Here is a 22,924-nt window from a genome sequence, read left to right as displayed (position 1 = left end):
TTAAGTCCTAAGCTGGGAAAATGAGGATGGAGGTGGTATTGATAGTAAGGAAAGGGAGTTTTAAAGAGGTGAAGGATATTTCAGTGTAATGAGAGATGCAGTTGTGGACTATCTGAGCGGAAAGGCTCTTTTTTAAAAAAAAATATTTTTTATTTATTTGAGAGAGAGAGGGACAAAGCATGAGCAGGAGAAAGAGGCAGAAGGAGAGGGGGAAGCAGACTCCCTGCTGAGTAGGGAACCTGATGCAGGGCTTGATCCCAGGACCCTGAGATCATGACCTGAGCCAAAGGCAGGTGCTAAACTGACTAAGCCACCCAGGCGTCCCTGAGTGGAAAGGTTCTCTAGGCAGCACAACATGCAGTGTGATTGTAGAGGGGTAAGTCAAGGCAAGACCTACAGATTTGTGTTTAATCTGGATTAAGGGTGATTCTTGAGTGAGGGAATGGAGCTTGTGTAGAGGAATAAAAGCAGAGTGTTCACCATCAGGTGTTGAGTGATCCCAGAGGTTAAAGGTCAGTAAAAAGAATAACAAACTGCAGAAGGTAGACAAAAAATGTGTCAAAGATATGGGGTGTGGGAAGAGAGAAAGTCTAGTCTTAAACGGACAGAGAAGAAAGAATGTTAAATTCAGTTATGAGATTGAGCAGGATGAAAATAAAAAATCAAATAGGATTTGATCAGGAGAAGGAACAAAGGTTTTAAACAGTTCTTGGGCGGGGGCGCCTGGGTGGCTCAGTTGTTAAGCATCTGCCTTCGGCTCAGGTTATGATCCCGGGGTCCTGGGATCGAGCCCCGCATCGGGCTCCCTGCTCAGCGGGAAGCCTGCTTCTCCCTCTCCCACTCCGCCTGCTTGTGTTCCCTCTCTTGCTGTATCTCTCTCTGTCAAATAAATAAAATCTTAAAAAATAAATAAATAAATAAACAGTTCCTGGGCGTTCCCTAAATTTCTGTATGAGATATACATAGTGTTCTGGTATTTGGTGGTGTTGTGTCATCATCTCTTTCTGAAGGCAGAAGCTGCACCTCCTGTGTGTTCTTAAGGGATCTGTTTAGTGTTTCACATGGTGCTTTAAATTCTTGTGTAACAAAGGAACTCAGCTGTTGTGTGACACATTCTGTATATTGAGATCATCCTCCTGGTTTCATTAGATTATGACGAAGATGACTATGACGCTGACTGTGAAGACATTGACTGCAAGTTGATGCCTCCTCCACCTCCACCTCCAGGACCAATGAAGAAGGATAAGGACCAGGATCCACTTACCGGTGGTAAGTGGAGACTGTCTTTTTTTGTCCAAGGAACAAGTTCCATTCATAGATCTAGGCTTTTGGCCTATCCATAGGGAGCTATTAAAATTAAGCTGCTAGGAAAGGATACAACTTCTGGAAGTGATTCATACAATTTTTAAATTTTAATGTCAAAGGGAAGCTTTACTTTTGAAACATTTGGCAACAGTATTTTAACAGATACTCAACAAAAAGTAGTTTAGGTCAGTGGTTCTCAAATCTGGCTGCCTGTCACAGTCATCCCAGGCCTTTAAAAAAATACAGATTTCTGACTCTCACCCAGAGAGTCTGGTTCTGAAGATCTGGGATAGAGCCCAGGAATTTCCAAGTGTTCTCCAAGTAATTGCTGGTGCAACCGATCTGCATATTGGTATTTGGAAACTACCTGTCTAGATGACTGTCTTTAAAAGAAATGAGTAAATGGGGGAAGGCATCCTAGAATGGGCATAAATCATAAAGAGCTAACTACCAGATTCAGAGATTTCAAAGGCAAGGGCTTTAGTGATCCTCTCCACTTTTCCTGTGTCGGCCACAATAGTTACTCTGTCCTAGGCTAGGAGATTGCGGAAGAACAGTGTTTTTGATCTCCTGTATTTTGAGAATTATGTTAGCCTAAATTCCTCCTATTAGAGTTTTAGCCACTTTTGCCTTAGTCTGCAGGCTAAATAACATCTGATAACTTTATGTCCTAGATCTTATTTTATGTTCAACAACTTCATTATCATCCTGTGGGCCTAAATTCTTAGTTAATGGGTCCCCAAAGTAGAAATGATAAGGCCTGATTGGTATAAAAGTGCTACATAATTCTGCTATTGATCACATTCCTTTAATATATGTGTAGAAAGTAGTAAATGTAGTAATAGTGTTTGTTTTCTCTCATCACAACCCTAGGGTACCGGGTACAAGGTGAGTTGGGGATGGTGGGAGATAATGAGTTGGAATGAGTTTTCTGGGTTGCATTCTAGTAATCTGGGTGCTTGGAACTATATCCCCTGCCACTGAGCCATGCATATAGCCTAGAGTGGGTACTGGCTGAATCGGAGGAAATATGCTCACAGTTACATGCCAAAGGGGTTTCTCTTCCTTGTTGCAGTGTCTGAGGATGGAGAAGGCATCATCTTGCCCTCCATCATTGCCCCTTCCTCTTTGGCCTCAGAGAAAGTGGACTTCAGTAGTTCCTCTGACTCAGAATCTGAGATGGGACCTCAGGAAGCAACACAGGCAGAATCTGAAGATGGAAAGCTGACCCTACCATTGGCTGGGATTATGCAGCATGATGCCACCAAGCTGTTGCCGAGTGTCACAGAACTTTTCCCGGAATTTCGGCCTGGGAAGGTACCTTCCACGGAGAATGCCCCCACATTGTAAACCACTGACCTCTCCTAAATGCTGAGTTCTTTTGCTAAGATGTTGAATATAGAATGGATAAGATTTAAGAGTTTCCTTATTCAGTGACATTGTATTAGGTCTTTTTTATAAAGTTGTATGCATTGATGATAGTACATGTGATTTACGTAGTTCTCATTAGAAATTGTCCTTGTTGTCTGAAAAGAACTAGTGCAAATTATTAAGGGATACTTCTTTACTTTCTTGGTAGATGTTATAACTCTGAATTCAGCGCTCCTTGGTCCCTCCCCCACAGCCTAGTAGACCCCTCAAGGGAGTTTGCAGACCCAGACGCTGCTGTTTTCCCATCAGATGTTGAGTCTTTTGAGTCTCTTGTGTTCTAGGTATTACGCTTCCTACGTCTTTTCGGACCAGGGAAGAATGTCCCATCTGTTTGGCGGAGCGCTCGGAGAAAGAGGAAGAAGAAGCACCGTGAGCTGATACAGGAAGAGCAGATCCAGGAGGTGGAGTGCTCGGTAGAGGCAGAAGTCAGCCAGAAGTCTTTGTGGAACTATGACTACGCTCCACCACCACCTCCAGAGCAGTGTCTCTCTGATGACGAAGTAGGCAAAATAGAGACCTGGGATTGAGACCTACAAGTGGAACACATGAGTTCTCCCTAGCTTATCTCTAAATTGGAAATACCACCTTAGCAGGCAGAGTCCTGTGCTGATTATGCATGAGTAATCGTGAGTTCAGTTTTAGTGGCTGTCCCTTCCCTGTTATAGTAGAAAAGTATCGCGGGCCAGCACTGGTGAATAGGAGTTTGCTAGGCAGAGTGTGCCATGATCTAGCTCCATTGTTCACATTCTAACTCCAGTCCTGTTGAAGAATCATCCTTATAGTTCCTCTGACTTCCCTTCCTCGCTGTGGACTCCCTATAGCCCTAGGACTTCTGGGATCAGGAAATCCTCCTTCCCTCCTACTTTGTTCTGTTACAGATTACAATGATGGCTCCTGTTGAGTCCAAGTTTTCCCAGTCACCTGGAGATACAGATAAAGTGACAGATACCAAACCAAGAGTGGCCGAGTGGCGTTATGGGCCTGCTCGACTGTGGTATGATATGCTGGGTGTCCCTGAAGATGGCAGTGGGTTTGATTATGGCTTCAAACTGAGAAAAATGGACCATGAACCTGTGATGAAATGTAGACTAATGGAGGTAAGTGACACTGGTATGTAAGAAAGGAATCTGCTCCCAGGGCCCTTTCCATTTTACTTAACTTTGCTTTCTAGTTGGGGGAGATACCAGGTAGGGTGTGTTCAGTGGGCGATGGAGGTTCTAAGCCTTACGCTTGTTAATGGTATGTCGCCCTGGCGACTAGGCCCCATCACAAGGATTCTGTTCGGGCAATGAGTGCTGCGCTAGACCAGCAGCGGGAGGAGGCAGACATTGCTCCATTATCAGGTTCTTCTTTCAAGTCAGGGACTACATTCGATGTGTCTGATGGGGGATCTGGAGTGGGAACTTTGACCAGTGACCATTCAGGGATTTGTTGTTCCTTTTCTGTTTCTGTAGGACTTTAGGAAACTTGAGGAAAACAGCATGGACCTTCTGGCTGATGAAAACTTCCTGATGGTGACACAGCTGCATTGGGAGGATGATATCATCTGGGACGGGGAGGATGTCAAACACAAAGGAACAAAACCTCAGCGTGCAAGCCTGGCAGGCTGGCTTCCTTCCAGCATGACTAGGAATGCCATGGCCTACAACGTTCAGCAAGGTGTGCTTCCGTGCCAGCTGTGTCTAGCACACTGCCCTTCATCTCAGTTATCCTGAGTGGGTTTAGCTGTGCTCTTTTCTGCTCCTGAGGGACAGCAAAATGTTTTGGACCTGAGCCCTGATTCTAGCCCGTAATAAGTTGTACACTATTAACAAGCTAGGATGGACTCTGATTTCTCATTAGAAAAATGTGAAAACCACTTTGAAGTTCATGGTTTTCCTGAACTAGAACAAGGCTTTATCTCCATGGTCTACTTCTGTTTTCAAAGCCAGCCTCTTTATCATGCTAGAATTTTCTTTTTCTCTTCTTAAGTATGCAAAAAAAAGGCACGTCATGCTTAATGTAGAAAACTTTGAAAATAGAATACAATGCCAGAAATCACTGATAATCCAGCTATCCAGAGATGATCTATTAAGTTTTTGGTGTACTTTGTTTTTGGTTTTCTGTCGTGTGTGTGTATGTATGTATGTATGTATGTATGTATGTAGTTGAGCTCATTTCTATAGGCAGTTTTGTATACCGTGCTTTTCACTTGACATCAGTATTACTCTGTGTCATTCAAAGTTCTTTATAAAAATGTTTAACGACATGGGAAACTCAAGTAAAAAAAAAAAAACGTAAAGTGACATACGAGATACCCTGTTTATTTAAGTGGGAAATACACAATATATAATCATAGAAGGCTGACTGAAAGGAAATGCACTATGGGATTCACAGTGGTTATTTCTGGTTTGTGAGATCACAAACAGCTTCAGTTTCCTTTATATTTTTCTGTATTTCCCTTCAGTTAACCTGGATTACTTTTTTTTTTTTTTAAGATTTTATTTATTTATTTGACAGAGATAGAGACAGCCAGCGAGAGAGGAAACACAAGCAGGGGGAGTGGGAGAGGAAGAAGCAGGCTCATAGCAGAGGAGCCTGATGTGGGGTTTGATCCCACAATGCCGGGATCACGCCCTGAGCCGAAGGCAGACGCTTAACCGCTATGCCACCCAGGCGCCCCAACCTGGATTACTTTTATAATCCAGAGGAAAACAAAAATGTCTTTAATTTTTAAATCTAAGAGGTTTTTTTCCCTTCTCTCGTTCTATCTGAACGCTTTGCTGGTTGCATAGTATTCTTACGTAGACGTTTTCATAATTTACCAATAGTTACTGTGTTTTTAATGCATATTTTACTACCATTTAATGTTAGTATATTTTACCATATCATTTCTTATGATTTCTTTAGCCAGTCCCTTATTAAACACACATGGCTGTTTAAATTTTGAGTTTTATGAAAAATATGAACAACTTCACTAACATTTACTCCTTTTCCTTTTGCTAGAATCCTGATTGAAAGGAGCTGTTGTCTGTTATTGAGTGTTTCCTCCTTTTCCGAGTAGGTTTTGCAGCCACCCTGGATGATGACAAACCTTGGTACTCTATCTTTCCCATTGACAATGAGGAGCTGGTGTATGGACGCTGGGAGGACAATATCATCTGGGATGCTCAGGCCATGCCCCGGCTGTTGGAGCCTCCTGTTTTGACACTTGATCCCAATGATGAGAACCTCATTTTGGGTATGGTATTGGCAGGGACCAGTGTTTCTTCTCCGTAATTGACAGCTTGGTGCTAATGTCAAGGGACGGGGAAATCAGAAGGGTTGGGAAGGTCAAGACTAGAAGCTTCTCAGGGATGCCTGGCTGGCTTATTCAGTGGAGCAGGTGACTCTTGATCTCAGGGTCGTGAGTTCCAGCCTCACATTGGGTGTGGAGCCTACTTTAAAAAATAAGAAACTGAAAGACTAGAACTTCTAGGTAGCAGTTGAGAGAGCAGAGTTGTGGCTGTTAGTTTCTAGTATTTGTGTTTTGCTTCGGGAAAACTCCTAATGTAGGAATATTGAAAAGTAGTACCTTTGAGATTTCAGGAGTGCAGTTTTTTGGTTAGAGGGAATCACCTACTAGAAGTGGTCTGGGTTGGGATGAAAGATCTGGTTAGGAAGCACAAAGGTATCTGTAGGAAAGGTGAAGCTTCAGGGATAGTATCTCCAGAGTGACTTTTGTTTCATCCTTAGAAATTCCTGATGAGAAGGAAGAGGCCACCTCCAACTCCCCTTCCAAGGAGAGTAAGAAGGAATCATCTCTGAAGAAGAGTCGAATTCTGTTAGGGAAAACGGGGGTCATCAAGGAGGAACCACAGCAGGTCTGCCCAGGGAAAAGGGACTTAGGCTGTTTAGAAGAACAGAGAAAGATAATGGAGAAGGGTAGTCTAAGGTTTATTTGATGTCTGTTTGATGTTCCATCATTAGAACATGTCTCAGCCGGAAGTGAAAGATCCATGGAATCTCTCCAATGATGAATATTACTACCCCAAGCAGCAGGGTCTTCGAGGCACTTTTGGAGGAAATATTATCCAGGTAAAAGCATTTTTTTCTGTGATGGATGGGAACCACTGCCTTGTTTTGATGGAGGATATGGGTAACTCTTGCCTAGGCTGGAGTTAGTATTTAATTTGAACCCTGTATTTCTTGTCTTAGCACTCGATTCCTGCTGTGGAATTACGCCAGCCCTTCTTTCCTACCCATATGGGGCCCATCAAACTTCGGCAGTTCCATCGCCCACCTCTGAAGAAATACTCCTTCGGGGCACTCTCTCAGCCAGGTCCCCACTCAGTCCAGCCCTTGCTAAAACACATCAAAAAGAAGGCTAAGGTATGACTGAATTCTGGTTAGGAAAAAAAACAGTTGTAAAAGACACTGGAGTACAAATTGGGGAAATGGACTTGATATTAGATGATATTCGGAAATTACTTTTTTCTCAGATGTGATAGAATGTTATTGTAGTTATTTAGGAGAATGTCCTTATTCTTAGGGGGTGCATGTGGAAATACTTAAGGGTGAAGTGTCATGATGACTGTAGCTTTCAGAAATGATGCAGGGGGCGCCTGGGTGGTTCAGTCGGTTGAGCATCTGCCTTCGTCTCAGGTTATGATCCCCAGGTTCTGGGATCGAGCCCCACATCGGCCTCCCTGCTCAAGGGGGAGCCTGCTTCTCCCTCTGCCTGCTGCTCCCCCGCTTGTGCGTGCGCCTTCTCTTTCTCTCTCAAATAAAAAATCTTTGAAAAAATGATGCAGCAAAATCTATAGAGACAATTTTAGATAAAACAAGGTAAAATATGAAGTTATATCTAGGTGGTGGGATAGTAAGTATTCATAGTTTCAACTTCATGGTTGAAAATTTTTGCAATGAAGTTTAAAAAAAGGGGAGGCAAAATCATTTTTGGTGTCATTGTCTCAGAATGAACAGCATCAGTTTGTAGTTCTTGTCCTGTCAGGAATTGAACTGTATTCTCTTTGTTCTGGTCAGATGAGAGAACAAGAGAGACAAGCTTCTGGTGGTGGAGAGATGTTTTTTATGCGCACACCTCAGGACCTTACAGGCAAAGATGGAGATCTTATTCTTGCAGAATACAGTGAGGAAAATGGACCATTAATGATGCAGGTTGGCATGGCAACCAAGATAAAAAACTACTATAAGCGGGTGAGTCTCAGAATAACTTTTGCTACTAATATAATTACATATCCAGCAATAGTCTGCGAACATATATTTTGTCTTTGTTATGCTGTAAATTTCTTGGGAGAAAGAAATGGTATCCTTTTTGTAGTTAGTAACATTAGTAAAATGCTATGCTCAAGGAGTATTTTGTGTAGGCTTATTGATTCTGTTCAGTGGTAGTAACTGGGTCTTCTGTGTTCCTTCTAGAAACCTGGAAAAGATCCCGGAGCCCCAGATTGTAAATACGGAGAAACTGTTTACTGCCATACATCTCCCTTCCTGGGCTCTCTCCATCCTGGCCAATTACTGCAGGTGAGGGATTCTTTCCTGTTAACTCTTTCTTAAGGAACTTGACAGGTGAGGAGCTAGTCAGCCCAGAAAGAACCAATTCTAGTTGATTGAGGTACTACTTATATACCAAGTATGGGGAGGATCAGTATAATCCCCAAATGATTCTAATCCCCAAATTTTCTTTTGATCTTTTTGGTAAAACTGGCTCCTAATAATGTTATTTGTAAACTAAATTTGAAGTAGTTTTTAGAAAACACACATTGGTCCAGAAACACCTGGGTGGTATACGGAAGTCAATCTGGGATTAATAATTTACTGTAGTTAGTTAATGAGTATTTAATTTCTATCTGCAGAATTGGTATGTTTTCATTGTGTTAGTCATGGTCATTTTGAGGTATTAAAGCACACCTGAACCATGCCATTTACAGTCCTTGGCCATAGTAAAGTGTTTCCCGCCCCACCCCCTTTTGTTCTGATTTGTGTAGAGAGGCCCTCTGGCAACTTAGCTTTTACATGTTTTGTTAAAGAGAAGTACAGAGGTGCACAAATGATGTGAGGACATCTCTAGCACTCTGCTACCTTGTTTTTTGTCCTCCATTTCTCTTGGTAGTCTTAACCACTTTTCCTCGTCTTAATAGCTAGTGTATTCTATTACTATTGCTTATTCTCCCAAAGCATCTTTAGACTGTTCCTGGCCTTCCTCTCCCTATAACTTTCTGTTGACATTTTCTACCAATCCCTCCCTTTCTTTTGTGGCTACCTTTATAGTCTCTTAAAGATCCTCTTTTATCAGGGCACCTGGGTGGCTCAGTTGGTTAAGTGTCTGCCTTCGGCTCAGGTCATGATCCCAGGGTCCTGGGATCGAGCCCCACATTGCATCAGGCTCCCTGCCCAGTGGGGAGCCCACTTCTCCCTCTCCCTCTGCTGCTCCCCCTGCTTGTGCTTTCTCTCGCTCGCTCTCCCACTCTCTGTCATACATAAATAAAGTCTTTAAAAAAATCCTCTTTTATCTTTTATAATTCTGTTTTTCTCCCCATTTCACATTTAAAATTCCCCCCCCCATACTTACAATTTTCTATCTGCATCCATATATTAAAGATTTTCTCTCTTCCTGATTTTCTGAGAAGTTTTTCCTTTGAATCACAGGCTTGATTGGTCCTCATCTGGCTGATACTTAAGCAAGCTCAAATGTTTCTGTCCTGTATGTTTAGTCTGTCTTTTCTAGCACACTTTCTCCCCCATTAGTTTTTGGTTTTATCATTTTATTTACTTTACAAATGTTTTGATCTTACTTATATTCTGTCAGGAGCTATGCTGGGGCCTAGGGTAGTAATATAGTACTTGTTAGTTTATAAAGTGATCTTTCTATATAATCATAGCAGTCCTGCAAGGTATAGGCATTTTAAAGTATCTCTGTTTTATGGATGAGGACAGTTAAGCTCAGAGATATTAAATAACTAATCTGACATCATACAGTGAGTAGCACAGTCAGTGTCATCTGAATCCAAATCCTGTAGCTTCCCTAGTACTGACTCTTAAAGATAGCCAGTGGGTAAAAAATTACTTTCTAATCCTGTTTGACGTTCCGTATTCCAATTTGTTTATATTATTGGATAGGTTTTAGATGGCATTATGGGGATAGAGTGCAAACAAGCTTGATTTCCCTTTCTCATTAGTTGACTAAATTTCCTAGGGTTTCTCTGTATATAATTTTTGTGTTTTTACTTTTGTTAGGCATTTGAGAACAATCTTTTTCGTGCCCCAATTTATCTTCATAAGATGCCAGAAACTGACTTCCTTATCATTCGGACAAGACAAGGTTACTATATTCGGGAATTAGTGGATATTTTTGTGGTCGGCCAGCAGTGCCCCTTGTTTGAAGTTCCTGGGCCCAACTCCAAAAGGGCTAATACACATATTCGAGACTTTCTTCAGGTAAGAATGACAGAACAGGGAGGTGGGTCAGGATGCACCTAATGGGATTGTGGATTTGGGGGCACATCAGGAAAGATAAAATACATAGGGGCTTAGCAGGGGAAGGAGCCCGGCGAGCACTTTTGTCCTCTCTTTTGCCAAATGAAAAACATTTGGTTTGTTGGGCAGGTTTTTATTTACCGCCTCTTCTGGAAGAGTAAGGATCGGCCACGGCGGATCCGAATGGAAGATATAAAAAAAGCGTTTCCTTCTCACTCAGAAAGTAGCATCCGGAAGAGGCTAAAGCTCTGCGCTGACTTCAAACGCACAGGTCATTAGTTGTGACTCATTATTTGTTCTGTCTCTTTCCAGGAAAGGAATTACGGCTTTCAGTGAAAGGCTAAGCATACTGCTCACATATTTAGAAATTGAGAGTCATTAAAAGAAGGAAATTGTAAATCTTCTAATTAACGGAGGTTCTGATTGCTTTTTGATTCGTGCCTGCCAGGAAATTCATTGTATGTTGTGTGTCACGAGGTGTAGGAAACCTGGCAGCAGGTTTTTTTTTCGGCAGTCAGGCTAACTGTACCTAGACCTTCTGGGACATTGCTTGGTTCAGTCTCGGTTTGTTCTCGTTGCTGTCAGTGGAAGGGCCTTTGGAATTCAGAATGGTCTCCTTTTCTCTACTTTTTCTAGGGATGGACTCAAACTGGTGGGTGTTGAAGTCTGATTTTCGTTTACCGACTGAAGAGGAGATCAGAGCTATGGTGTCTCCAGAGCAGTGCTGTGCTTATTATAGCATGATAGCTGCAGAGCAGCGGCTGAAGGTGAACACCTTCCTGCCAGGCGCTGCCTGTGCCTGTGGGTTTGTTTCAGAGAAATGGGGGTGAAGACTGTTCTTGCGGTCTTAGAAATGGTTACTAGATTATTAACCGGTTGCTTAAAAATTCAAGCTCTGAAGTACTCTGTTGGTTCTGAGGAAAACTACAGTGTAGCTAAGTATCAGTGGGAAGGCTTAATGGGGACTTAGGGCATATTGTTTCATCCATTTTGGTGGTGACTTTAATCTTCGTTCTTTACAAGACAGGGGTGCAAACAGGGCAAATACTTCTCGGTTGTTTTCCGTAGCCTTCCAGGTGGGCAGGGATGATGGTGCTGGACATGTGCTATAGAGAAGCACAATATCCTTCTCAGGCCCAAACAGGAACGCTCTAGCTGGGGTGAGCTGGCACAGCTAGACCACTGAGTTAGAGTCAGCAGTAATGAGCATCTCTACTTAGCTTCCTTTACAGGCCTTAACTATCCATACATCAGCTGGCAAATTCCCTGAAATGTGAAGTATCTTCTGATAGCCTAAGGATGTAGAACGGTGACAGAGACAGTGAAGACTTTACAGAATCCATTCTCTATGCAAAAATGTACTTTGATACTCTGTACTTGGTACTTAGTGAAACTTGTACTTGGTGTTTTCCAGTGTATTGATTGGTTCATGCTTAGATTTGTGCTCTTTCAGGATGCTGGCTATGGTGAGAAATCCTTTTTTGCTCCAGAAGAAGAAAATGAGGAAGATTTCCAGATGAAGATTGATGATGAGGTAAGGCTTTACACTAATTTTTTAAAGCTAATTATTAGCACGCATGTGCACACGCTTGGGGGCTGGGGGGCAGGCAGAGGGCGAGAATCTCAAGTAGACTCTGCCCTGAGCGCAGAGCCCAGTGTCGGGCTCAGTGTCACAACCCTGAGATCATGACCTGAGCTGAAATCAAGAGTTGGATGCTCAGCTGACTGAGCTGCCCAGATGCCCTGGTTTTATGCTAATTTTTATGAGTACATCCCATTTATCCATTGTTATTTTTTTCCATTTATCCTTCTTAAAAAAAAAAAAACAACTTTATTGAGGTAAGATTGACATACCATAAACAGCACGTATTTAAAGTGTACTATTTGATATGTTGTGATGTATGTTCATACTTGTGAATCCTTGTATCAAGATAGTGACTATATCTGTCACCCCCAAAAGTTCTTTGTACCCCTTTGGAATTCCTTTCTCCTGTCTCCTCCCTTCACTCCACCCTCCTTGTGCCCTGACAACCACTGATGCTTTCTGTCACTATAGATGAGTTCACATTTTCTAGAATTTTAGGTAAACGGACTCATACAGTATGTACTCTTTCTTTTTTTAATTGTGGTAAAATACACAACAAAATTTGCCATCTTAACCTTTAAGTGTACAATTTGGTAATGTTAGGTATGTTCACATTGTTATATAACCATTTTCCAGAACTCTTTTCATCTTGCAAAACTGAAACTCTCTTACCTATTAAATGACGAGCCCCCATTCCTTCCTCCCCCAGCCTCTGCAACCACCATTCTACTGTCTCAATGAATTTTACTACTCTAGCTACTTCCCCTAAGTGGAATTATACAATATTGTTTTTATGTGACTGGTTTATTTTATCCAGCATGATATTCTCAAAGTTCACACATGTTGTAGCATATATCAGAATTTCCTTCCTTTTTAAGGCTGAATAACATCCCACTGTGTGTATATACCACATTTTGTTTATCCATTCATCCACTGATGGACATTTGGGTTGCTTCCACCTCTTGCTATTGTGAATAGTGCTACTGGGAACGTGGATGTGCAAGTATCTCTTCAAGATTGTTTTCTTTTGCATATATACCCAGAAGTGGATTACTGGATCACATGGTAGTTCTGTTTTTGGTGTTTTGAGCAACCTCCATACTTAACGTTCTTCAAAGCAGCTGCAGCATTTTACGTTCCTATCAGTGGTATATAAGAATTTCAATTTCTCCACACTCTAGCCAACACTTGTTATTATTTTTTTGATAGTAGCCATCCTAATGGTTGTGATGTGGTATCTCATTGTGATTTTGATTTGCATTTCCCTAATGATTAGTGATGTTGAGCCATCTTTTCATGTACTTATTGGACATTTGTATATCTTCTTCTGAGAAAGGTCTGTTCAAGTCCTTTGCCCATTTTTGAATTGGGTTGTTTGGTTTTTGTTGTTGAGTCGTAGGAGTTTATAAATTCTGGATATCAATCTCTCATCAGATACGTGCTGTGCAAGTATTTTCTCCCATAAGTTGCCTTTTTATTCTGTTGTGTCCTTTGATGCAGAAAAGTTTTTAATTGAGATATAGTCCACTGTATCTAATTTTACTTTTGTTGCTTGTGGTTCCATATCAAGAAATCATTGCAAATCCAGTGTCATGGTTTTTCTTGTATGTTTTCTTTTAAGAGTTTTATATTTTAAATTCTTATATCTGGGTCTTTGATCCATTGTGAGTTAATTTTTATATATGGTATAAGGTAAAGGTTGAGCTTTGTTATTTTGCATGTGGATATTCTATTTCCAGCACCATTTGTTGAAAGTATGTATTCTTTCTTGTCTGTCTTCTTTCACCCTGTAATTATGTTGAGATTCAGCCAGGTTATTGATCATTTGTTCTTTTGTATTGCCACATAGCACTCCATAATGTGGATATACCACAGTTTAGCTAATCACCCATCAAAAGACATTTTGGTTGTTCCCAGTTTTTGGCTATTATGAATAAAGCTGCTGTCAATATTCATGTATAAATCTTTGGACACGTTTCCTTTTTTCTTCGGTAAATACCTAAAAGGAGAATTACTGGGTCATATGGTAATTCTGTTACCCTTTTCTTTTAAAATTTTATTTATTTGAGAGAGAACACAAATGGGGGGTGGGAGGGGAGAGGGAGAAGCAGACTCCCCGCTGAGCAGGGAGCTTGATGTGGGGCTCGATCCCAGGACCCTGGGATCATGATCTGAGCTGAAGGCAGATGCTTAACCAAGTAAGCCATCCAGGTGCCCCTGTTTTAGCTTTGAAGGAACTACTGGACTGTTTTCCACAGTGACTGCATTATTTTTACATTCTTATTAGCAATAAATGAGGGTTCTAGTTTTTCCACATCCTTGTCAACACTTGTGTTTTTATTATTATTGTTGTTGTTACAGCTCTCCTGTCAGATGTGAAATGGTCTCATGCTGCTGTTTTGATTTGCATTTCCCTAGTGGCTGAGGGTGTTGAGCTTCTTTTCATGTGCTTATCATCCAGACATCTTTGGTCAAGTGTCTGTTCATCTTTTTAGTCTCCTATTTTTAATTGATTCCTTGTTTTTTTCACATTGAGTTTTGAGAGTTCTCTATGTATTCTAGGTCCGACTCCTTTATCAGGTATGTGATTTGCAAAAATTTTCTCCCAGTCTGTGGCTTGTCTTTTAATTGTTTGTTTTAACAGTGTTTTATGAAGAGCAGAATCCAGATTGTCAGTTTTCTCTGTTGTTTGTGGTTTTGGTGTTGTATCTAAGAAATTTTTATCTAACTCAAGGATGCGAAGATTTTCTTCTGTTCTAAAAGTTTTGTTGTTCTAGATCTTACGTTGAGATGCATTTTGAGTTGATTTTTGTATAGGGTGCAAGGTATAGATTAAGGTTCTTTTTCTTACATATGCATGTCCAGTTATTCCAGCACCACTTTTTCAAAAGTTGAATGACCTTTTAAAATTAAAACTGATCATGTAACTTTCTTGCCCAAAGACTTTCTTTGGGTCCTCACTCCTTTTAGAAAGAGCTCTTCACATGATTTATAAGGTGCTGCATGATTTGGGTCTTGTATATAACTCTAACCTTCTTTCATCTCCTGTCACTGTCCATCTTGTACTCTAAGCTCTAAACATACTAACGTTCATTCAATCCCTTCAGTTTCTTTCTGTTGCCCTCCAGGATTTTGCAACTGCTTTTTCCTTTGCCTTGAATGTTTTCTTGCCACTCCTCTACCATCTTACCTTCACCTAGAATTTATATTTCCTTGGAAGCTTACCCTCACTCCCACCATATTGGCTCATTATTCTTCCCGTCTTTATGTACATGTAACACTTTTTACTTTACTATCAATGCACTGATATGCAGTATCAAATTTGGTTGGTTATTTGTCTCTTCCTCACTAATGTGAGGTCCATGAGAAAGTAGTGCCTGGCATGTGGTAGGTGTTCAATAAATATTTGTTAAATCAGTGAATGATTGTAAATGAGGTCAGACAGTGAGTGAAGAAGCAGTGTGGTGGTCTTTTGAGGTTAGAGTGAAGAATGAGTGGATGTCTAAGAATTTCAGAAAGTAAGGATTTTGTCAAATAGATTTCAAGATTGAATCTTGATTAGAGAATTGGCCACTTTTTAGCTAATTGTGTATACTCTTAACTGGTCTGTGTGGACAAGCACTTCCTCTTGTCTTAATTCCCTGATTATTTTGTGGGGTTAAACATTATTCAGGGTCCCAGGAGGGGACAGACATTTTTGACCAAACCAGTGGCAGAAGTAGAATGGACCTGGGGTTAAAACCAGTACCTTGTAAAACGTGCTTACCATTTAATTATAGAATGTACCGGCCATTCTAAAGAAGCCCTTTCAGCAGTTGGGCAGTCAGATGCATCCTCAGTCTGAGCATCACGAGAGAGGGGCAGCACTGTCTTTGAGAACTCTCAGTGTATCCCAAGGGATATGGGGCTGTTCCGCATATTGCTCCTTGTACTGGCTGGGATCTTGATTTCTGTGTACTGTCATAACGTAAGTTCCATAGCGGGGAAGAAGAGTAAGCTGAGTACTGGGCAGGTTTATATGCAACTGTTGATCTTCATGCATAATTTAAGAAAGCATCAAATTGTACATTATTGTAATTATTCCAACCTTCTAAGTATGGCTAGACGTAGAGCAAATGTTTCCCGTAGCCCTTAGAATCTTTTTCTGTACCTCAGGTTCGCACTGCTCCTTGGAACACCACAAGGGCTTTCATTGCTGCCATGAAGGGCAAGTGTCTCTTGGAGGTGACTGGGGTGGCAGATCCTACAGGGTGTGGTGAAGGATTCTCCTATGTCAAGATTCCAAACAAACCCACACAGCAGAAGGTAAGACTCTGAAATCTTAGAAACTAACGATCAAGGGAGGAAGAAATGGAGGTTAAGGAGTGGAAGTGAAGGGGCTGGAGGATCTGGAAAACACTTAAGTTGACAGGATGGCTTACATGCCTACTATAAGGAGTTTAGCTTACTGTAATTCTTGCCTGTTTTGTTTTGTGTTTGAGGTAGGATGATAAGGAACCTCAGCCAGTGAAGAAGACAGTGACAGGAACAGATGCAGATCTCCGTCGCCTTTCACTGAAAAATGCCAAGCAGCTTCTACGTAAATTTGGCGTGCCTGAAGAAGAGGTGAGCATGGAGGAGGAGCACTCAAGTCTCCTAGGGGGCTTTGTATGGAGAGGGAAAAGCTAGGAGGCAGATCCAAGGAACTATCTGGATAATTTTGTGATGTACATTGTAGTACACTGGATCTTAGGCAATTTTTCAGGAGTTAGCTTTCCCTAAGCTTTCTGTTTAATTTGCTTTGGGTGATTTTTTTTTTTTTTTGGTCTGGCTTTCTAAGTGTGTGCCTTTATTCTTTGAAATCTCTGATGATTTAGGTTGAAATCTCTGATGATTTAGGTGTATGTGTATTTCTCTGTCTCTCTCTCGTAGATTAAAAAGCTGTCCCGCTGGGAAGTGATCGATGTAGTCCGCACGATGTCCACAGAGCAGGCCCGCTCTGGAGAGGGGCCCATGAGTAAATTTGCCCGTGGGTCAAGGTTTTCTGTGGCTGAGCATCAAGAGCGTTACAAAGAGGAATGTCAGCGCATCTTTGACTTACAGAACAAGTGTGTTGTTTTAGTGCTGCAGAAAATCCAGGCTGGAAAGGGGAGGGGTCCCAGACGCTATATTATAATGAAGAGGAGGAGGTCACTTGGTAATGTGACTAGGTGGTCAGGTATCTGAGATTTCAAGGTGGTATCTGTTCATAATCCTGCTAGAACACCTCCTCCTTTCAGAGCAGCTTGGCAAAGGTTTTGCATTGGCAAGAGGTACTCTAGGTTCCATGGCACCTTTTGTAGCCTGTTTGGGCCTAGCAGTTACTGCAGTGGTGATAGGGGACAGTGAGTGTTTTTTCCTGAAGGCTTACTTGTGAGAGGATGGTAACACTCTATTAAAAGTGACCAGCGTGCTGTTTTATTTCTCAGGCTTTCTTTAGGAATTCCGAAACAGTTGCTGTGCTATTTCATATTTCAGACTTGTTGACAAAAGTCGAGGAAAACTTTGTAAAGCTTTTCTGTTAAGGCCCCCATGTCTTAGTGGATTTCAAGTATTCCTTTTTAAGGTTGATTTCCCAATTTCCTACTGTTGACTAAAACCATATTTCTTCAGCTCTTTATACACTTTCATGTTTCCCTTCATCTTGATTTTTGACATCGTTTTTTCTCTTTTCAGAGTTTTGTCATCAACCGAAGTATTATCGACCGACACCGACAGCAGTTCAGCTGAAGACAGTGACTTTGAAGAAATGGGAAAGAATATCGAGAACATGTTGCAGAATAAGAAAACCAGCTCTCAGCTGTCACGTGAGCGGGAGGAGCAGGAGCGGAAGGAACTGCAGCGGATGCTACTGGGTGAGGGTAGTGGCTTCACAGACAAGAAAGAGAAGGGTCAGAAAAGTGGGAATAACTGCAGACTGACAACTGAGCCACAGCTGGAGGCAGAAGAAGTAGGAGATGAGTGTAGAAAAGCCCGTAGATGAGGTAGAGAGGTCACTGCAGGCTGGACTGGAGGTGTGTCTTGGGGGCCAGATGGAAGAGATGCTGCCAGTCCACTGCTGCCTCTTGTCAGTGTCAGGCCTGTCCAAGCCAGGGCTGGTGGCGCTTACATCAAGGGGGCTTTCTGGGCATTCATCCTAGAGGCTAAGAGTTTTTAAAACAGATTTCGTGGATAAATTTGAGGGGTTGCTCTTGAACCCTCTGAAATCATATGTAAAATTCTATGCAAATGTGCTTTTTCTGAGAAGATCTGTGACTTTAAGAAGATTCTCAGAGGAGTCCTAGGCCCTAAATAGAGTTAAAAATCACCAGCCGAAAATTGCAGAAGTTGAGAGTGGGGATGATAAAGGCCTGAACTGGTTTGGGATATGGATATTGGGAATGAAAAGAGGTGAAAAATCAAGGTGACTGTAAGATTTCACTCCGGGCTTGCCAGAAAGATGGTGGTACCATTGATTAAAGTAAGAAACGTCAGAGAAAGAAGCAGGTGTGAGAAGGGAAGATGTAATGGGTGGAGTGTGAGGTCCCAACGACACTTGCCAGTAGAGACGTCAAGCAGGCAAATGAAAACTTGAATATAGATACTATGAGAGGGAAGCTAAAGGCTGAAGATGGATATTTAAATGACTGTTCTCACTCCCGGTAGTCTTTTCCTGTTTCCTCCTCTCTATAAAAGCTTTGTGTAATTTTGTGTCCTGACTACTTTGTAAAGATGTGGTAAAGCCTTCCCACTGGGGTGGTCCTAGACCAGCAGTATCCACGTTACAAGGACCTTGTTAGAAATGCAGATTCTCAGGCCTCCCCTCAAACCCTACTGAATTGGAATCTAGTGTAATGAGAAGCCTCAGGTGATTCCTCTTCATTCATGTTCAAGTTTGAGAAGCATACTCTAGGCCCTAAGATTCTGGACTTGTTTCTGTGGTGCCGTTTTCCACCTTGGTGCTTCGGTGCTTTTCTTTAATGTGATCACCCACTACTTGCTACTTGGGCTTTCTTCTTTTCCTATTCAGAGGAATCGGAATACAGCTGCTATTTTTCTTTCCCCTATAACAAACATGTAGTTCTTTGAGTTCCTTTCAGAACTTCTCGTACTTAGAAAAATAGGAACAGTGGCAGTGGTAAAATGAAGTCAGGAAAGGACAGATCAGTGTATTTGGGGGCTGGTGGTGATGATGTTTTCGGAGGAATTGTATGATGCTTTCGGTAGAACCATACCTTTGTGGCCTGTTGAGCTTCGAGGTCTCTGCTCAGCCTCAGGAAAAGGACCGTTTGGATGGGTGGGGAACGGGTGGAAATCTTTTTCTGCCTTGCAGCAGCAGGTTCAGCAGCATCAGGAAACAATCACAGAGATGATGACACAGCTTCTGTGACTAGCCTTAACTCTTCTGCCACCGGCCGTTGTCTCAAGATTTATCGCACATTTCGAGATGAAGAGGGGAAGGAGTATGTTCGCTGTGAGACAGTCCGAAAGCCAGCTGTCATTGATGCCTATGTGCGCATACGAACCACAAAGGATGAGGAATTTATGTGAGTTTGACTCACCGCTGTCCAGTATGATAAGGAGGATGATGAAAGCGGGGGCTAGGGGTGAGGGTAGGTGCTGGTGTTTTAGTGACAGGATTCTGTGCAGCTGGAAGTTGGAAGTCTGTGTTGATTGGGTGCCTTTATGTCTTTGGGTTTGGACAGAGCCAAATCACAGAATTTCAAATTTGTTCCAAGATAAAGGCACGTTTTCAGTTCCACCTGGGTCCTTTGCATTATGGTTGGTTGGCAGAAATCTCAGGGATGACTCAGGGCGTCTCATTCTGAGGTGCTGCTCTGCACATGGAAGGCTGATGAGTGGGGGAGATGGGAATGCGGGTAGCCCCTTTTATTTCTGTCTGGATGGATTACTTCTGAGGTGTTTAGCTATTGGGACCGTCGTCTAGGTTTAGCTTTGCTTACCGTCCTATGATATTTTTCCCCCTTGCTGTTCAGTCGGAAGTTTGCCCTTTTTGATGAACAGCATCGAGAAGAGATGCGAAAGGAACGGCGGAGGATTCAAGAGCAACTGAGGCGGCTTAAGCGGAACCAGGAAAAGGAGAAGCTTAAGGGTCCTCCTGAGAAGAAGCCCAAAAAAATGAAGGAGCGTCCTGACCTAAAAGTAACTATAATGTGGCGTGGTCATAGCTAACAAGGCAAAGGAAGAAAGCATACCTCTGCCCTTAGCTTTTGGCATCCTCCCTAACTGGGAATGAGGGCAGTGTTGTGGAAAGCTGGTGTGAACTGGTGTGGCTGCTCAGGTGTTATCACTGCTAGTGTGACTGGTACCGACAACCTAATCTGGTGCCATTGGGTGTCATTTTATATTTCATACGTTGGAAATACTTTCTAGGGGTTGAGATAGGCTTCCTTGAGAGATGTTTTTTACGTGTACTTTCGTGTGTGTGTATGTACACGTACACACATCCTTTAAAGATTGTACATATTAAAAGAAGCAACAGGAAAGAGACTTACCAGCACAGGTTGCTTTCCATGTCTGAAGTAGGATTCCAGATATTACAATACAATGTAACTGTAATGTACACCGTGAAATGAGGCCACTGCTGTATGAAATGATAGCTGTCTCATAGTGTGTTGGAGTAAGTGATATAATGCCTGGGTAGCACTTTATAAACTGTAAAGTTATCAGCAGAGTTTTCAAGTTTCTTTCTTATATATGATATTCCATAAATATGATACAGTGTTGACCCCATTTTATAGCTGAAACTGAGGTCAGTTGCAAAACTGAGATGGGGACTTGGTATTATTGAGCCTTTTCCTTGGGACCGGAAGTATACCCGTGCTGCCTGCCTGTGCCGCTGAATGCAGCCCTGGGCTTCCGACAGACTTTCTCCTGCATATTTAACATTTTCATACTCTGCAGCTTAAATCGAGAGTGGAAATCCTCTCCCTTTTCTTCCTCGCTTGAGTTTTTAAAAATGTCCAGTCTCTGGATCGCATTTTATTTTTGATGTGTCATTTCCATTCAGGCTCTTTTGTCCAGTGGCTTCTGGTTGAAAGGTGTGTAACAGTCCTGTATGACAGAAGTTCTGCACCTGCCTTATATGTATTTTGTAAAGCCAACATTTGGCTGCCTGTTTACCTCTGACACTTTGATAACTTTTCCTTTTGTAGCTGAAATGCGGGGCTTGTGGTGCCATTGGGCACATGAGGACAAACAAATTCTGCCCCCTCTACTATCAAACAAATGCTCCACCTTCCAACCCTGTTGCCATGACAGAGGAGCAGGAGGAGGAGTTAGAAAAGACAGTCATTCATAATGATAATGAAGAACTTATCAAGGTCGAAGGGACCAAGATTGTCCTGGGGAAACAGCTAATTGAGAGGTAAGGGATAGCAGGTGGGAAGTGCTGTGGAGAGATCCCTTGGAGGTTGATGATATCAAAGGGTGGCAGGGGTGGATGTGATGTGTTCTCTGAAGTGGAACTCAGAGCTTGGGAACTTGGATGGATTTTCCTCAGTAATTGTTGCCAGTAATGACAGTTACGGTCTTTTGTCATAAAGCACTCCTCAGCCTCTACCACTTGCCTTGGGGCATGCGATGTTACTTTTCTGAGTCTCAGTTTCCTTATTTTAACCAAATAAAACCACCCTTTCCAGGGTAGTTATGAAGATAAAATGACAGACTATATAAACATGTAGTATGGTGCCTGGCATATTGTAGGTGCTCTTCCTGTTCTACTTCTGGGCACTCCTCATATTTGTCCCTAATCTCAGAGTGTTCCATAACGGACCATCCCAGAAAGACCAAGGAGACATAAACTGTGCCTATCCCTGTCTCTTGCTCTCTGAGAATTTAATAGATAATCAAGTGGAGAAGTTTTTAAATTAAAAAACATTTTCCCCCTAACCTTTAAGTTTGGAAATTGCAAACCTACAGAAAAGTTGAAAGGTTAATAGAGTATATCATTCCTCTCAAGTCACCAACTTAACGTTCATCGCATTTTCCTCTTTATATGTCTAAAACATTTTTTTTTTCTGAACTATTTGGAAATAAGTTGCAGGCATCTTGATGTTTCGCTCAGAAGTTCTTTACCACACATAGTCTAAGAATAAGGATATAACAGCATGATACTACCATTCACCTAATAAAATTAGCATTAGTTCAGTAGTATCTAATACTTGGTTCTTATTTAAATTTCTCTGGTTATCTCAATGTCCTTTATGGCCTGCCCCACCCCCAACTCAGGATCCAATCCGCGTTCAAACATTAAGTATTTTGAGTGTCTCTTAATCTAGAACTGTTCTCTCCGCCTATTTTGATTTTCATGGCATTGACTTTTTTGAAGAGTCCAGGCCAGTTGTCTCCTAAAATATCCCATATTCTGGATTTGTCTGATTGTTTTCTCATTGATTATGTTTAGATTAAATGTCTTTGGCAAGATTACTACATAGGTGATATTATGTACTTACTACACCACATCAAGAAGCACATAATGTCAGGTTTTCTCACTATTTTGATCATCTTGTTTAAGTGGTGATCCCCAGAACCCTCTATAATAAAGGTATGTTTTTCCCTTTGTAATTAGCATGTGGGTGAATATCCTGTTCCCTAACAATCTTTCTCTCAGTAGTTGTAGCATCCATTGATGATCATTGCCTAACTCCGTTGTTACATTGGGGGTTGCAAAATAGTGGTTTTTCTAATTATAGCATTCTTTCTACATTAACTCGCATTCTATAAGGAAGAGCTTCCCTTTTCTTTCTGTTTATTTCTATGGATTCTGAAATTCTTCCTTTTGTACACTTAATGTAACGTAATTTATTAACACTATTTGTACTTGTGATGCCCATATTGTCTTACATTTGACCTCTTAAAGCCAAATCCTGTGTCCTTTTGGAACAATCCTGTAAATCTATGAGAGTGTCTTTGCTTTTCTGACACGAGATGTTCTAGGCTGTCCTTGAAATTTCCTTGTTCGAGACCTAGAATCAGCCATTTCTTCAAGGAGCCCTGGTTCCTTTTATTGGGGAATGGCTTTTAGAACCAAGATCTAGGTGTTAGGTATGCTCATTGCCACTGAGATGTCATTGCTTCTAGGCTTTTAGTGGACAGAACTAGGAAGTAAATACATATTGTAAATCA

General features: G+C 41.7%; 1 protein-coding gene across 7 annotated transcripts in view; it reads left to right on the top strand.

Moving 5' to 3' along the window:
• TAF1 (TATA-box binding protein associated factor 1) overlaps positions 1–22,924 on the top strand; it is a 71,287-nt gene that overhangs the window by 4,377 nt on the left and 43,986 nt on the right. For 4 of the 7 annotated variants that reach the window (XM_087859523.1, XM_087859520.1, XM_087859525.1 and 1 more), the window contains 22 exons: positions 1,150–1,269; positions 2,381–2,622; positions 3,018–3,236; positions 3,615–3,833; positions 4,191–4,395; positions 5,780–5,956; positions 6,451–6,578; positions 6,685–6,792; positions 6,913–7,086; positions 7,741–7,914; positions 8,137–8,241; positions 9,955–10,155; positions 10,324–10,465; positions 10,831–10,961; positions 11,648–11,728; positions 15,935–16,084; positions 16,265–16,384; positions 16,691–16,866; positions 17,474–17,652; positions 19,110–19,323; positions 19,774–19,939; positions 20,953–21,164. In XM_087859523.1, coding sequence (XP_087715649.1) covers positions 1,150–1,269; positions 2,381–2,622; positions 3,018–3,236; positions 3,615–3,833; positions 4,191–4,395; positions 5,780–5,956; positions 6,451–6,578; positions 6,685–6,792; positions 6,913–7,086; positions 7,741–7,914; positions 8,137–8,241; positions 9,955–10,155; positions 10,324–10,465; positions 10,831–10,961; positions 11,648–11,728; positions 15,935–16,084; positions 16,265–16,384; positions 16,691–16,866; positions 17,474–17,652; positions 19,110–19,323; positions 19,774–19,939; positions 20,953–21,164 — 3,643 coding nt within the window. The remainder of the gene's footprint in view (positions 1–1,149; positions 1,270–2,380; positions 2,623–3,017; positions 3,237–3,614; positions 3,834–4,190; positions 4,396–5,779; positions 5,957–6,450; positions 6,579–6,684; positions 6,793–6,912; positions 7,087–7,740; positions 7,915–8,136; positions 8,242–9,954; positions 10,156–10,323; positions 10,466–10,830; positions 10,962–11,647; positions 11,729–15,934; positions 16,085–16,264; positions 16,385–16,690; positions 16,867–17,473; positions 17,653–19,109; positions 19,324–19,773; positions 19,940–20,952; positions 21,165–22,924) is intronic. The other 3 variants (XM_087859524.1, XM_087859522.1, XM_087859521.1) reach the window with 2 other exon arrangements.

Source organism: Ursus americanus, chromosome X (genome assembly GCF_024610735.1).
Source record: "Ursus americanus isolate L20-20 chromosome X, mUrsAme1.1.p, whole genome shotgun sequence".
Taxonomy (NCBI): domain Eukaryota; kingdom Metazoa; phylum Chordata; class Mammalia; order Carnivora; family Ursidae; genus Ursus; species Ursus americanus.
The sequence above is the reverse complement of the archived record's forward strand: the minus strand, read 5'-3'. Positions and strand labels throughout refer to the sequence as shown.